At 38.3% G+C, this 16,056-nt stretch overlaps 1 protein-coding gene across 2 annotated transcripts; it reads right to left on the reverse strand.

Annotated features, from left to right (window-relative positions):
• Window positions 1–1,186: 1,186 nt before the first annotated feature.
• SMIM3 (small integral membrane protein 3) lies at window positions 1,187–14,581 on the reverse strand. 2 transcript variants are annotated; one of them, XM_058169716.1, is made up of 2 exons: window positions 14,131–14,581; window positions 1,187–2,883 (listed from the first exon to the last, which is right to left on the reverse strand). In XM_058169716.1, the coding sequence occupies exon 2, from the start codon at window positions 2,865–2,867 to the stop codon at window positions 2,676–2,678; it is 192 nt and encodes a 63-aa protein (XP_058025699.1). In that variant the 5' UTR covers window positions 2,868–2,883; window positions 14,131–14,581; the 3' UTR covers window positions 1,187–2,675. The 2 variants fall into 2 exon arrangements, with proteins under 2 accessions (XP_058025699.1, XP_058025698.1); XM_058169715.1 differs by having other exon boundaries at window positions 14,075–14,578.
• Between the last annotated feature and the right edge of the window lie 1,475 nt (window positions 14,582–16,056).

The following is a 16,056-nucleotide window of genomic DNA, read 5'->3' on the forward strand; positions in this document are numbered from 1 at the left end:
TGCTTTGAATGCAGCTCTTTTTCCAGATGGCACCTGGCATTGTTTATAGTTACTTCAATGTCAGTTTAATTATTTGAATTTTGATTCTAAAGGATAGCTGTTAGGGAGAAGTGGAGAGGATATGAATATGAATTCTTGTGTGGTTGTAAAGAAATGGAGAATTAACTTTGGAAACAGAAAAGGATTTAGTGAGTCATTAAAGGAAGACTTGCAGAAAAGATTACACTGTCCTGAAAGAAACTCAAACTTGTGGTTTTGAAAACAAAGCAAGGTTTTTTTTTTACATTAAGATGGGATCCACAGAAGCTTAGTAAAGTCTTTTAAGATTTGGTTATTTTATCTTACTGAAATAAAGGGCGTTCTTGTCTAAAGGAAAGAGGAAAAAGGAAATGGAAGAGCAGCTGAGAACAGATGTGTTACAATGGTATTGATGGTGGAGGTATGAAGAGAGAAAGTGAGATAAGGGGGAAGCTGAAAGACCACAGGTAGTCCTCGACTTACAACAGTTCATTTAGTGACCATTCAGTTACCATAGCACTGAAAAAAGCGATTTATGACCGTTTTTCACACTTAGAACTGTTGTAGCATCCCCATGGTCACATGATCAAGATTCAGATGCTTGGAAACTGGTTCATATTTATGTCAGTTACAGTGTCCCAGAGTCACATGATCCCCTTTTGTGACCTTGTGATAAACAAAGTCAATGGTGAAGACTGCTTCACTTAACCGTGTTACTAATTTAACAACTCATGGCACAAAGCAACCATGGAATCAAAACCTCATCTGGTAGAAAACAAACATGATCTCAAGAGTTCCAAAGTCTTGTCTCAAATATCAGGTTTTGTAATTTCTGTAATTCTAGCCTCCGTCTAATATTGTTGTATGCTTGTTTCTTTATTTCTAAATAAACCTAAACTCTTGTACCCCTACAAGATTCTAATCTCAAGTGTCCATCAATTACTGGTTAATTTCTTCCTAGCAGGGCAATTGGTGATAATCATATAATGTATGATAGGCAACAACACAAGTTTGCATTATGAATTTAGTTTCCTTTGAGAGTTTTGAAGCTTGACCAAACAGATAAGGAAGGGCTAGAATGATATGAAGTTACACAATAAAAAAGACAACACTGTAAGATTCTTCAAGGCCAAACAGGAAGAAGGAAACCAATATTCAAACATCAAAATTCAGAGACAGGCACCAATAACAGTTTATTACACGGCATTGTACAATACTGAAATTTAATATAACAATTTTTTCATGTTATGTTGACTGGAAATGAATTCAGTGTCAGTTGATATGTATATGAGTATTGATTGTGTCATTTATTAAATACTGCAGTACTTTTTTACCTATCAAAACATTTCCTTTAAGGCATGTACCAAAATCCCTACTAAATGTTTATGTTCTCTGTAGATCTTAGAGGACTAATAACCTCTGTGGATGAGAGGCTACCAGCCCTACTGTACAAGGGAATGGAAAACAAGTGTGACTTGAATGTGTTCATTCCTGACACTATTAACTATGGGAGAAAGAGAAAAGACATTACATTGCCTGATCCTTGAAAATGCAAATTATTCTATCAGCCAGGTAAATGAAATGTGTAGACTGGCTGTCCCCAAGAAATCTGAATGATTTTGTTCCAACCATTTGAAGGAAGCTACTGTAGTACTTCTAAGAAGCCAATTACTAAAAAGAGAACATATTTTTAAAAGGTTTGATGATGAAATCAATCTCCTAAAATAATAACAAAAATCCTCCATCGTAATACTACTTGTATAGCACAATAACTGTAAAATATTTTTTGAGACAGACCTTCCTATCACAAAATCTAGTTTCACAAATAAAAAGTTTTTTTTAAATTTTATTTTCTCATGGTCACATCTTACACCAATCTCTGACAGTAAAATATTTTTTCTAGACGCTTAGCCTCTCCCTTCTCTTTCCCTATATTATGTTCATTCAATTTCTTTAAACTAAACCTCCCTTTATGAATGTACTGTTCAACTGCAGTATACCAAATATGATTTCCACCAGTCACTTATCTGCTGACTTCTCATTTCTACCTTTTAATCCTCTTTAACTGGTGCTGCTTCAAACAGAGGGTACTGGGAAAAAGGTGGACCACAAATATATCAGCCAAGACCTCTAGCTCTCCATCTCATCTGATTTGTTGTGGAATGAAGATTGTCTGGATCAGATAAAGCAAATTGCTTGTGCAAAGCAGTCACTATTTAAAATTTACTAAAGGTGTCCTCTTCAGCACTGTGATTCTGCCATCTTCTTGTTCCCTTGGAATAGTTTGCTCAGTAAACATGAAAACAGGCTCATTTTGAATGTAGTACACACACCAGAAATCTAAACTGGAAGGATCTGGAATTCTGTAGCAGTTTAGCTCATTCCACAAGTAGGGATAAAGTCCAGGATGTAATGTTCTGTGGACATAAGCCAAATAGATAACCAGGCACTCAGAAGATACTTTTTGTGAGCTGTAGCATTCTTATCACATGCTGACAGCAGATGTGTTGCTACCATATCTTTGCTGACAATTTACCAATGCCTGCTCAGGGCTCAACCTAATCTTGAAAACTGCCAGATAATCCAGCTGCTTTTCCTATTGCGTTTAGCCTGTGTTCCTCAAAAGCAGAGTCCAAACAGTGACAAGGAGGCCAGTCTCACTCGGCACCATTATGATGCATAGGGTGTGTCCAAACCCTATAAATAATCACCGTTGTTGCTGGGCACAATACTAGTAAAGTCATGATGACAATGGTACCCAGGATGATTAAGACAATGGCCCAAATGTCCAGAATGTGCTTCGGCAGGGCGAGTTGGGTAGATTCCATGCTCTCCGAGTTACCCATCATCTTCCCAAGTTCTTCCCTAAGGCAAGAAAAAGGAAAGAAAAATTATCAACTAGACAAAAAAACGAAGCAAAAACAAGTTAGGGTTAGTATGGTCCTCCAGAGATTGCTGAGTTGCAACATCCAGCAATCCTCACTATTGACCGTGATGGTTCAGTTAATCCATGGAAAGTTCAAATAAGCATATATTTATTTATTTAGCAATAGCAATATCACTTAGACTTATATATCACTTCACAGTGCTTTACAACCCACTCTAAGTGATTTACAGAGTCAGTATATTGCCCCCAACAATCTGGGTCATTTTACTGATCTCGAAAAGATGGAAGGCTTGAACTGGTGAGACTCAAACTACCGAACTGCTGGCAGTCAGCAGTCAGCGGAGTTAGCCTGCAATACTGCATTCTAATCACTGCACCACCATTGCTCTTATAACTGCCCATCTCTGTCATTGAGTTTTTTCTTTCCTCTACAGCAGATACAGCAGTACCGGGGCTTCTTTTAAAGCAGAGTAGAACATTTTTCACCTCTATTTATATATTCATACGGTATAAGTGTTTATAGAATTAAATCATTAAAAGTAAAAATATCCAGTTTGTGCCAGAAAGGTTGTACGAACCTAATGGAATAGATCACTTTGAGGATAGACATCCACCCTTATACCATATGGAATTTGATGGAATTTGCTATTTGACTTCCTAAAACATTTTTGTAAACCAGATGTCCTCAATATGCTGCTCTCCAAAAATGTTGGAGTTTGTTCATACCATTTGGAGATACAGTATTCAAGTCCAATGTATCCAGAAGTCAGAAGGTGAGCCTACGTAAATATTAGAAGCTATACACAAACCCATGATCATCATTATCTTTCTGAACTCCCTAACAAAGTTGCGGTCCTTGTATGAGGGACGGGATGCACATATGCTCAAATAAACAAAGAAATTCATTTGTGCATTGTAAGATAAAACAGATGCTTTCATATCAGAATGTCCAAATTTTTCTCTTTTTATGGAGGCTGGCAATCATTTGTTGGATAGCATCAGGCACGCTGAATGTGTAGAAGGATAGGATATATGACAGAATGACAGAAAACAGCTTTTAAAGTTGGGTTGCTGTTTATATTCTTATTTTTTTCTTCCATTCAGTAATGTCCAATTCTCAGAGACTGCCCAGACAAATCCAAGCAATTGTCTTGGCAAAGTTTTTCAGAAGTGTTTACCACTACTTCCTTCTTAGGGCTGAGAGAAAGTGACTGGTGCAAGCTCACCTGGTTGCAAAGAATTCATGGTCCCCTGGTTTCTAGTGCAGTGCCTTAATCAAGCTCTCTACTCTACATACTAAACAACTACTAAATATTCTTTTCAACAGGAGAATCTTTGGGGGAGTGGAAAACCATGTACTCTGATACTCTTCAATAAAGTATGTTGTAAAAGTATTTGCTATATGTAATTATTATTTTAATTAACCTTTGGTTTTATAATCTGATGGGAAGGAACACTGCCCTTTCAATCCCCACATTGCTTTGTAACTAAGCAGAGGAGAGACAGCTGTTTTAACAATAAGGCCTTCAGGAAAGTCTTAACAGGGTTGTTGTTTGAGAAAAAAAAATAGGAGGAAAAAAAGGAATATTATGCAGGTTGACTGTTTTGAGTTATTTATAAAAATAATAAAGGCTGGATAAAAATAAATAAATAAAAATAAATTTAAAGAACATAGAAAAAGTGGAAATAGGTAACTATCTACCCCTTCTTGCATAGTTTCTCTTCCAACTTTTTTTGCAAACCAAGGAATGTTTACAAATACATTCATAGAAATACATATACCGGTACATCTTTCTTCACATCTTTTTTTTTTTGCTTGTGATAGGGAGGAGGGATATTTTTAGCCATGACCCATTGAAACAAAGGCCAATGCACTCAGCTATTATCCAACTTGAAAAGATGACATCAGCGAATACGGATTGGCTGGCAACCCTCTGTGCTCATCGGTGCTACAAAGGGCAAACTAGTGATCAGCAGTTTTATGTGACTCCTTGACTCAGAAATATATAGCCATGACTATGTCCACATCATCTCAATATTTGAATAGATTTGCAAATTTTGTCTTAAAGAGAGGCACAAAAATGGTAGTCCTCTTGAAAAGATCCATGAATAAGACACATTTCAGAACATTCAATCATTGTCTTATCAAGAGCACAAACAATATTAGCCGTTCCTACTATCAGTCACCCTACAGAAAATTGTCTTTGATACTCTAGACTGTGACACTACTCCTAGCTAGATGCAATAGTATGTGAAAATCACCTTGAGGGACAAGAAGAAGAGATCCATCTTAGGAAACAATCAGACAAAAGAGGAGGGAGCCCCTGTGCCTTAATATTCAGAGGATGAAATTTAGGAAGGAAATCTCTCCCACCCGTGGACCAAGCAGTTGAAAGTGGTGGAGAGAGATTTGTATCTTCAGATTTGCAAGATTCTGTTAATTTAGTCTTACAATAAAGTAGAATAAGCTCATTTAGTCATGCTTCCTGTTTAGTTTACCTGGAAGGATTGACACTAAATCAGAGTGACATATCTTTGTAATATCTGGTTTACCTGTGTAAGGCCAGACCCTACATTCTGAACAGCAAAACAAATACACAAACCCTTTAATTGATCTCAAACATATACATGTAATTTTCTTGTCAACAATATAGAAATTTGTCACTGTCAGCTTCCAGTATGTTTTTCCCAGATAACCCACAACTGTAGCCTTCCTAAGTCCTGATACTGTTATTTATTTATTTAGGATCAGCCAGTGTTGGACAGAATGGATGCACTCCAGTTTCCCTCAATAAAATATTGCTATCTTGAAGGGCCAAGGAAGTTGCTCCTGCCTCTGAAACAGCATCTCTAAGATACGCATGGGATTCCAGAAAGCCAGAAAAGCCAGCTTTGTTCCCAGGGCTGGGGTTACTGTATTTGGGAGACCCCGTCGTGTTATTTGGTTCTGGGATTTTAAAAAACTGTTTTAAATGTGTATTTGGATTTTGTAAGTCACCCAGAATCCAATCGAATGGGCTGCCAATAACAATGTTTGACTCGAAATGGGACAGTTTGCCACAGCCAACCTGTTGTGGCCAACTTGCTGCGGGACGATTTAACAATTCAATTTAACTATTTAAAATAAATAAAAAATTATTTTAATTTTTGTCATTCACATTTTATTCTGTCCTTCCTTTTACATCCTTTCCTTAATGATTGTGTTCCAGCATTTCTTTGATATTAGTGTAACAGTGAGTTGTCCCACGGTAAATTGGCTGCAGCAAGTTGGCCATGGCAAATTGGCTGTGGCGAGTTGGCCACTGTGAATTGTCATAGATCCATTTAACTTTTTTTTATTTATTTACATTTATATCCCGCCCTTCTCCGAAGACTCAGGGCGGCTTACAGTGTGTAAGGCAATAGTCTCATTCTATTTGTATATTTACAAAGTCAACTTATTGCCCCCCCAACAATCTGGGTCCTCATTTTACCTACCTTATAAAGGATGGAAGGCTGAGTCAACCTTGGGCCGGGCTTGAACCTGCAGTAATTGCAGGCTGCTGTGTTCTAATAACAGGCTTCTTTACAGCCTGAGCTACCATGGCCCATACCACTTGTGTTTTGCATGCCAACCCTAAGTATTCTTGCTGCTTTAACTGCAACTTCTCACCTTTAAAATTTTTCTTTAAAGGCTTTCTCTGTATGAAAATTAGCAGGTGTGGATATGAATTTTCAACCAATAGAAAGAATATTTTTATTAAGTGAACTACATTATTTAAAGATATTACAGAAGAGAGCAGTTTTAAAATGTAAGGTGAAACTAAACCCATATATAGGAAATGTAAGCACTGAATTAAATAAATGTCATTTCTCGAAAATTATGTAAACATTATAGGCATATATGTTTATTCAAAGTAAATCCTTTTGACTTCAATGAACTTTATTCTTATGTAGGGATTGCAATTTTCAAACATGCATGGACTGCAATATAAACATCTGTTTATTCACTGTCCAGGTTTTTTTTAATGTTTTATTATTTTTATATAATAAAGAAACATTTCTTCTTCAAATTAATGTACTTCAAATTAATTAAATGAGGCAGTTGAGCTTTTAATATGCTTAACACAATATTTAACCCCCTCCAATTCACAACTCATCTAAAACTGAATTCTGCAGTGTCCCCATCACATTGCCCTTGTCTCTTGATGGCTGAAAAAATGTCAAAAAAAAAGAGGGCATAGACATAAAAATTGATATCAGACTCTGTTTTATGGCTTAATGTTTTGTATTTGCTTTTTTTTAAAAAACACCATATTTTAGCAAATGTGTCTTAGGAGATAGCTTTCCCCAACCTATTCAATAAGTAATTGATTATTTAATACCATATTTATATATATATCCTGATTTTAACCCCAAGCTGAGCTTAACATTTACTAAGTTGGTGAAAAAACATAGCAAGTAAATGTTAACAAGAACTTGTGACTGTTTGGAAGGATAAGTTAGAAAGGCAGTTCATGAATAAAAATCTCCCTGGCTTCTATATGGGATGAGATTTGGGTTGAAACTTCACCAACTTTATTTTTTGATCTCCTACTTACGGAGGATAAACGTTTCCTCTAGCTGACTTATACTTTTGATGAAGAATTTTCCGGTACTGTTATGTTAAAGTTGAATTCCTTTTTCATAGAATATGAGGGAACACAAATATAATAGGCTCGGTTTCCAGTGAAAAGCATTAGTGCAGCCATTACAAGGAACAACTTCTTGTCAAGCAAGACTTAGGTCTAAGTGATCTAATTTATTCAGCCATTATAATAATAAACTTAACACTAGGGTCTGAATCCTGGACATTTTTTCGATGTCAGGAATAATTTATAAATGAACTAGTTTAATTCATACTGTAATCCTACACATATCTACTCATAATAATATAGATATTACTTCTAGGATTCTAACCTCAGATTTTTGTATCTGCACTGACATCACAAATAAAGCAATACGTGTTGGTTTATAAGAGTGTAAGTGTCCTCTACAAATTATGATGACACAAAAATGGTGACAGATTTTGTGACTTCACAAGGCAAGTGTCTGCTCTTCTTGCATTTACAACTCCTTTTTAAGCAAAGATGTAAGTCATCTGGTTTGTGTCATGATGCACATTTTGTCAGTTGCCTCTCTATCCCCTATGTCCTAAGAAGGCACTTTTGCTAACAGAAACTTTTCTCTCTTTTTGAAACTTCTCTCCTTGCTTATGGTAATCCTGGTGCATATCAGGACCCTGCACGTTTAAACTGTAGAAAAGAAATACACAATAGACAGTTGCATGCTATGTGATTAATAGTTAATGTTTTGCTTTGCTTTGCACTGGAATCTTCTATCAGTTTAAATGGATTTGGCTCTGATTGGCCTATAAATCCAAGGAAAGGCATACAGTAAATAATTTTTGATTGAGATGTAATTGGTTTAACAGATATGAAAGGAGACCTGGATACAAATTCCTTTAACCCCCTCCTCCCACTTTTTAACTCTAAACTGACTAATTTGACACCACTTTTGCAATTTCTCCTCCAGACTTTGCAAGAGCTTGTTGTGACTTTGACGTCAGAATGAGCAGGTTAAACTGGAGTCAGGATAAAGATTTTCTTAAGTAATCAAGATCAAAGATAACATTGTTACATCAAAGTTTGTGTGGATTCAAAGACTAGCTACACCCATCTTCATGCCTCAAAGAGATGACTTGTCAAAACATAGGCATTTTGTAAGAAGCCTGCAAGCAAACCCCAAAATGAATAAACGTCCTACTTTGATTTCTCATATTTAATAAGGAGCAATTTTTTCACATCTCAAAAGTTTATTAATTGACCATGTTAACAACCATCTACCCATTTGTTGTAATTTAAAAAAGTCATTTTAACAACTATTAGGAATGCACTGCTATTAGCATGTAAAGGCAGTTATGTTGCTCAGATTCATACTTTTTGCAGTCAACAGCCCACAGTGTTTTCTATAGATTTATCAAAAGTCGGCCTGGAAATAAACTTAATTTGAATCCAAGTTTCTCCACAAAGCCCTTGCAGGTGAAATGAGAATATGGAAGCCTTGCTGCCCAATCTTTGTACATATGGGTACTCCTAGAGCGGTTCTGTGCCCGTTACTAGGATCTGAAAAGGGGGTGCACATGTGCTGAGTTATAGTTACAAAATTATTCAGAACTGGGAAAGTGGGTAAGTTGAGAGTAGAAACCAACAAGGAGCAATACTAAGTGGCAATTTATTTAGTTATTTATTTTTAAAAAATTATAAGACTGCCCAATTCATTCTCAGGACTCTGGGTGGCTTACAAAGATAAAAATCCAATATACAAACAATAAAAAGCAAATCCCACCCCCTGCCCTAACAACATCAATCCAATAAGCCACACTTAAATAAGTGTCAAAGTAGGGACCAATCTTATCTTTTGAGGGAATGATGTTCCACAGGTAGGGAGCCACCACGGAGAAGGCCCTTCTTCTTGGTCCCAATACATAAACCTCCTTAAGAGAAGGGAGCTGTCGCATTCCCTGCTTCCCCATTCTGGTGGGTTGGGTAGATGAGACTGGGAAAAGATGGTCCTTCAAATAACCTGGTCCCAAGCCATGCAGGGCTTTAAAGGTGGCAATCAACACTTTAACTGGACCTCGAAACAGCCAATTCAGCTCCTGCAGGAGAGATGACACATATGCACATGTAGGTCTGCCTGCAGAAAACCATACAAGCTGCTGCATTTCGAACTAATTGAAGTTTCCAGGCAGCTTCATGGGTTGCAGTCATCAAGGTGTGAGGTGACTAGGGCGGGAATGGCTGTGAGCAGGGATTGTTCATCCAGGAAAGGGCCTAACTGGTGCATAACCCATAGTGGCCTTCTGGCCACAATTGCCACCTGTTTCCTGAACAGGAGTCATGAATCCAGGAGAACCCCCAGAATATACATTGGATCTGTCTGGCATGATGCCACCCATCCAAGACTAGCGATGGCAATTGCTATCCAATTGCTATATCCAATTGCTATATCCATTGCTATACCCACCCATCCAAGACTAGCGATGCCTGTGAACCGGCCTGAGTCCTACGGGAGATGGTGCGGTATAAAAGTATGATTAATAAAATAAAATAAAATAAATTGTTCATGGACCAAAGAACCCCAAACCCAGAGCCATTTGGCCTTGCCAGGGTTTAGTTTCAGTCTGTTGCTCCCCATCCAGCCTCCAAGCATTATGGGAGGGATGTCATGGCATCACTTAGCTCACCGTGGGCCAAGACATAGATGGATGCCATCAAGATATTGATGATATCTCAATCCTTGGTGGCAGATGATATCACTCAATGATTTCATGTAGCTATTAAACAGAAACAGAGAAAGTGCCAAGCCCTAAAGGACTCCACAAAGCAGAGGACAAAGGATGGACTTCTCACCCACTGAGAAGGACCACAAAGGAAAAAAGTGAACTAGGGCAACACAGAACACCCTCCTCACTCCCAACCCCCAAAGCTGCTCTAAAGGGTACCATGGTCAATAATATCGAAGGTCACTCAGAGGTCAGGTAGAGAGGGTATAGCATAGCAAGGATATGATGATAGATCATCAAAAAGAGCAACCAATGCCCTTTCTGTCCCATATCCAGGCCTGAACCCTAACTAAAAAAGGTCCAGATAATCCATTTCATCCAGAAACCCCTGGAGCTGCTGCGCAACTACTTTCTCAATAACCTTCTCCGGAAAGGTAAGACTGAAGATAAGATGAAATAGTAAAAAAATAAAAATAAAATAATTAATTAATTTAGGATAGGTTTTCTCTATCTAATGACAACAAGTCATTAGAACAACAATTATATAGGAACAGGGCTCTCATATCAGAATTGCAAAAAATCCAAACAATAAATTGACGACAGCAAACAGGAATGTCTACATTTCTTTGCTTCATCTAATGACTATTTGGAGTTCTTTAGCCCTTATATTGATAGACTAGAAGTAACTTCAAGATCAGATTTAGGTGTATTCCTAATAGAGTCATAGAGATAGCACTGATCCTCAATAAACCCATCTTTTGAAGTAGTAGAAATTCTACCATTGTAGCATTGTACTTTCCTTAAAAATCCTCTAACGAAGGAAAGTTCCCTACCCCACAAGTGTAATGTTCTTCTGTTAAACAGCTGATGGTTTTTGTTAAAGTTTCATCTGAGGACTTCATTTGTTCATTTGTTGCTTGGGTTTTTGGGTTTAACAGCTTAAGAGCAACAGAATATCAGGTCTCTTCATTGTGACAGTCCTTTAAATGATTCAATATATTTATCATATCAGTTCAAGCTACAGAAGATCTTTAATCTGTCCTTGTGGGAACTGCCCCCTAAACTCTTTTTCACCCCATTCATGCCAGTTACTCAGATATTCTGACATGATATACACCCTTGAGGTCAAGATAAGGTTTGCAAAAGAAACATAAAGCTTACGTATCCTGTGGTATGAGAAAATGTATTTTTATCCGCATCCATTACTGATTCTAAAAACATCTGTGCTGCTTAACACATGTTAAGCCATAACTTATGTGAGCAGAGTTTCTCAAAGAAATGGAAATTGGCTAGGTTTAAAATCATGTTTTACAAACTACAATGGTTGTGACTTACCAGGACTCAACTAAGCTAACTAGTTTTAGAGCTCTTATAAATACCAAAACCAATGCAAAGTGGGAAATATGGCCCATTGTCAGAGGATTGTTCCCCACCCCACAAGTGTAATGTTCTCCTGTTAAGCAGGAGACGCAAGCAAAAAGAAAAGATGCAATGGAGACGCAAGCAAAAAGAAGCTAAGAATATCCAGTTGGAGAGAAAAAACTACCATCCTCCTGAGTTGCTGCTGCAATTTAGCGAGGGGTAAATGAATATAATCCAGTGGTAAATAATATTGGATCTGCAAAATTAAACGTTCAAGAAAAATAACCCATCACAGATATTTTGTTAATTGAATAGAAAAATGAGGGTTGTAAAGATTATAGCTGCAGATACATGGATTTAAATTCCCTGAATTCTTAGAAATTGTTGGGTGGGGGATTCTGAGAGCTGATATCCAACATCTGGAGGACATCTGTTTGGCATAACTACATATTAGAGAACAAATATAGATATTTGTACACATGTACATACACTGCATTAAATAAAAGATGCTTTTCTGTTCTAAAAAGATCTGCCTTCATGAGAAACATTTGTGACATTGCTTATGAAACTGCTGCTGGCCCATCCCTGCTGTTCTTTTGATTCACCTCTTTCTTCGGAGCTGACCATGCTATGATTTCTTGCTTTGACACAGGCAGCATGGTTGCCCAGTTCAGATATTGTCCAAAATAGCTCACTCTATCTTAGAAAAAAGCAGCACAGAAGAAAGAGCAACAAACTCATACTGGAAACTTCCAGTAGGAAATTAGAATCAAATTGCTGCCAAGCATCCTAATAATGAAGCAATTAGAAACGTGTCTCTTTCTCTAGCAATTCTAGCAAATGCTAGGCAAAAAAAATGTCAAAGCCAACGCTGCATTTAACAGGAACTAATTGCTATTTGTGCTTTAGTACATCTTAAACTAATGGATCGGGACATATTCCTGATTTTCTCCAATCACAAGGACAACTTCTACACAATGCTACCATAAAGGTCTAAGTGAGAAAGAATCTTAAGGGGCTTCTTCTCACTGATTACCAAACTTCACAAAAATACATTTTCTCTCTCTGCTTAGCAATCCCTGGAAACTTATTCTCACTGTACAAATGAATAACTGAGACTGCAAAAGAATCCAAAGTGGGCTCTGAAAGCAAGTCAAAAGCCTAGATATCCTTCTGAACCATGGAAACAATCTTATATTTTCTACAAATTGTATTTTATCAAATCAATATATGTCCTCCGACAGCACCAACACAGGGCAAAGCATACACAAGATTAGACGAGCCATTGCATGTTCATCATCTTATGGGTTACTTGTCATGTTCTTCCAGTAATGCCCCTTACGTAAGACAAACAGGATAAACTTTGGACAAAAGAATAAATGGGCACAAGTTTGACATCAGACTCAAAACAAGGACAAAGAAATTTCAGAGTGATTCAATCTCCCAGGCCCCTGTACTGTGGATCTCAAAGTGGCTATTTCGGAAAAAAGGGACTTTAACAGCATCACTGAAATGAGCTTACATATATCAGAAGGTTTAAGGCTTTCTCAAAGGCCTCATTGAACATAATAAGTTTTAACATATTACAATAGATACTTATTACTACAGCAAAAGACATCTAAACTGATAAAGTATTTGTAATTTGTCTCACTTGTTATCTGCATAATCAACCTGTCTCCCCCCTCTTCTCCTTCCCCCCATATCCTTCTAATCACTGTATGTATATAGGAAGTGAGGTGCAGCTCTCAAAAGTGAATGCCTTGAATAAAATTTGTTAGTCAGAAAAATTGCGATCAGATTCCTCCTGATTTATGCTAACACAGTTCTCCTTCTATTATGCCTCCCAAAACACATTTTCAGTTATCGCACAGCTACACGTACTATGAAGAGAAAAAAAGCACAGAACTGGCACGCCATTACAAAAAACATCTAAGCAAAAATAACTGCATATATAAGTGCACTAAGGGCTTTCAGGACGAAGTCCCACCAAGAATGTTTTTTAGAAAGAGCAAACAAAGCAGCCTTAACCCAGCACTCAAAGACTGCACCAATATGTCATTTCACCTATATCCCTAAAGGCCTATATGTCTCCAAGGCTCACCTAGGGAAAAAAAAACAACTCCTGGAAATACAATAGCCTCAGAAAGCTTGTTTAAAGGAAGCCAAATGAAATTACTGACAACCCTATCTGGGAAAGCTGACTGAAAACTCTCAAACCAGAAAAGGGAACTTCTGAAAAGCAGATCAAATGGCAAAGATGGATTTATTTATTTATTTATTTATTTACTACGTGGAGTTTCCCCTGGAACCGAAAAAATAGAGAAATGAATGCAATGGAAGAGAAATGTCAATCGTGCAAGCGGGAAAGGAAGTGGCAAAGCTCTAAAAACAAGAAATCGGTGTGGTTTTTTTTTTTTTTTAAGGATCCACCAAGCCGTCCAAAATGTACTGTATGTTCTTAACGGTTAAAAACTAGCATTCCGACACCAGTTCCTGCTTACCTCGACACTGCTCAGCAATCCGAATCAAAGCATTGCTACCTACTGACTTAATTTACCCAAGTTAGTTGCCGGAGATAAACCGCCCGTGGGCTGCATCCACTTTCCTGCCCCGCGGACTTCGAGGGTAATCTTCGCGCTCAGAACCGGCTTCTTCGCCCCCTCCCGCGAATCACCTGCCGGGCTCGGGTGGGTCAAAGGGGCAGGAAGCCCTTTGCGCACTTCAGCGGGAAGGTCGTCTTGCGTTCAGGCAGGAAGAGGCGAGTTTCCGGGCGTTGGAACCGTCTGCCGCCCGACGTGATGCTTCCCTTCTCAAGAAAGGAGTAAAAAGCGCCGCAGAAGGGTTTCCTCGTCCGGCGTAAATGTAATAGGCTAATTCTGTTTCGCTTGGCGGGCAGACAGGCTGGCATCCGTTCGCAGCCCTGGAGCTCCCCTTCCACTCTCCAGAGCGAGCAGAATGAATTCCAAGGCTTGCTTTGCTCTCGTCCGCCCGTCTTCGTTTGTCTCATTGCCCACCAGGCCACCTAGTGGCGGATAAAGGCGTGAAAATGCCTCGACAGGCGTTTAGTGCCAAGGGGAGGGAGGGAGGGGAGTGATTGGTGATGTGTCATCAAATTGGTGTCGACTCCTAGATAGATGTTCTCCATAGCAGGGGTCTCCAACCTTGGCAACTTTAAGCCTGGCGGCTGTGACGGCTTCCTGCAACCCTCTGCCAGCCAAAATGTAGCTCGGATGAGCTGCACGTGGCCATCCTGAGCTCCATTTTCGCTGGCAGAGCGCTTGGATCACCACAAGTGTCCCTGACACAAGTGACGTTGAGCTGGCCATGCCTACTCTGGCCACACCAACCCCAGCCCCCTACGGTCAAGCACAACCCTGATGCGGCTCTCAATGAAATTGAGTTTGACACCCCTGGTATAGGATCTCCAGCTTGAGAGAGGGTTGGACTAGATGGCCTACGAGGTCATCCCTTCCAACTCTCTCCTGATGTATTAGAAGTAGGATAATTTGGGCCTCAGGTGGGAACTCTGGGTTGATTTGTTTAATAATCTATGAGTTGGGAGGTTTCAAATAATACCAAATCATTATTTATTAAAATAATATTATGCATTCTGCTTCATTTTCTCTCTCTGCATGGCCGGTCATTATTTCCTATGACCTTCTTTAATGTAATTTTTATCAATTTAAGATAATAAAGGTTAAGAAATAGCTTTTATTTATTTATTCAGTTAATTTGTGTACTGCTGTTCATATCAAAGACAGCTCAAAGCATGGTATGGGAAGTATTTCAAGAAAAATATATAATAACTGAACATGTTTACCAATAAAGGAGAATATTTGTAGCCATTTGAATATTTGAACATGTTTAACACATTTTTTTAAAAAACCATACATCTTGAGAATCTTGTTGCAAATTTCCCCAAAGACCAATTTATTGATTTCAATTGAATTGCTTTAAACAAACAGAAGGTTGTTTCACAATGAATGTACACATTTAACATGCAGTGACAACTTTGCTTACATAAATTAGATAAATTAGACCATCCGACACACGACATATTTGTCTCATTACCATATTTTCAAAGATCTATGTGTTTTTTCCATTGTTTTCCTATCACTAAGTTGTGTCTGACTTTTTGCAACCTCATGGACCACAGCATGCCAGCCCCCACTACCGTCTACTCTCTCCTGGAATCTGCCCAAACTCATGTTCACTGTTTTGGTGACACTATCTAGCCATCTTGTCCTCTGCCATCCCACTCTTATTTTGCCTTCAATATTACCCAACATCAGGGTCTTTTGCAATGAGTCCTCTCTTCCCATTAGGTGGCCAAAGTATTTGAGTTTCAGCTTCAGTATCTGTCCTTCCAAATAACACTCAGGGTTTATTTCCTTTAAGGTTTTTTTCCATAGAAAAGCAATTATCTGTATTGAATTGTACACTGCACACAGAAAGGCCCTGGAATCTGAGTATGTGTGGGGAT

Source organism: Ahaetulla prasina, chromosome 2 (genome assembly GCF_028640845.1).
Source record: "Ahaetulla prasina isolate Xishuangbanna chromosome 2, ASM2864084v1, whole genome shotgun sequence".
Taxonomy (NCBI): Eukaryota; Metazoa; Chordata; class Lepidosauria; order Squamata; family Colubridae; genus Ahaetulla; species Ahaetulla prasina.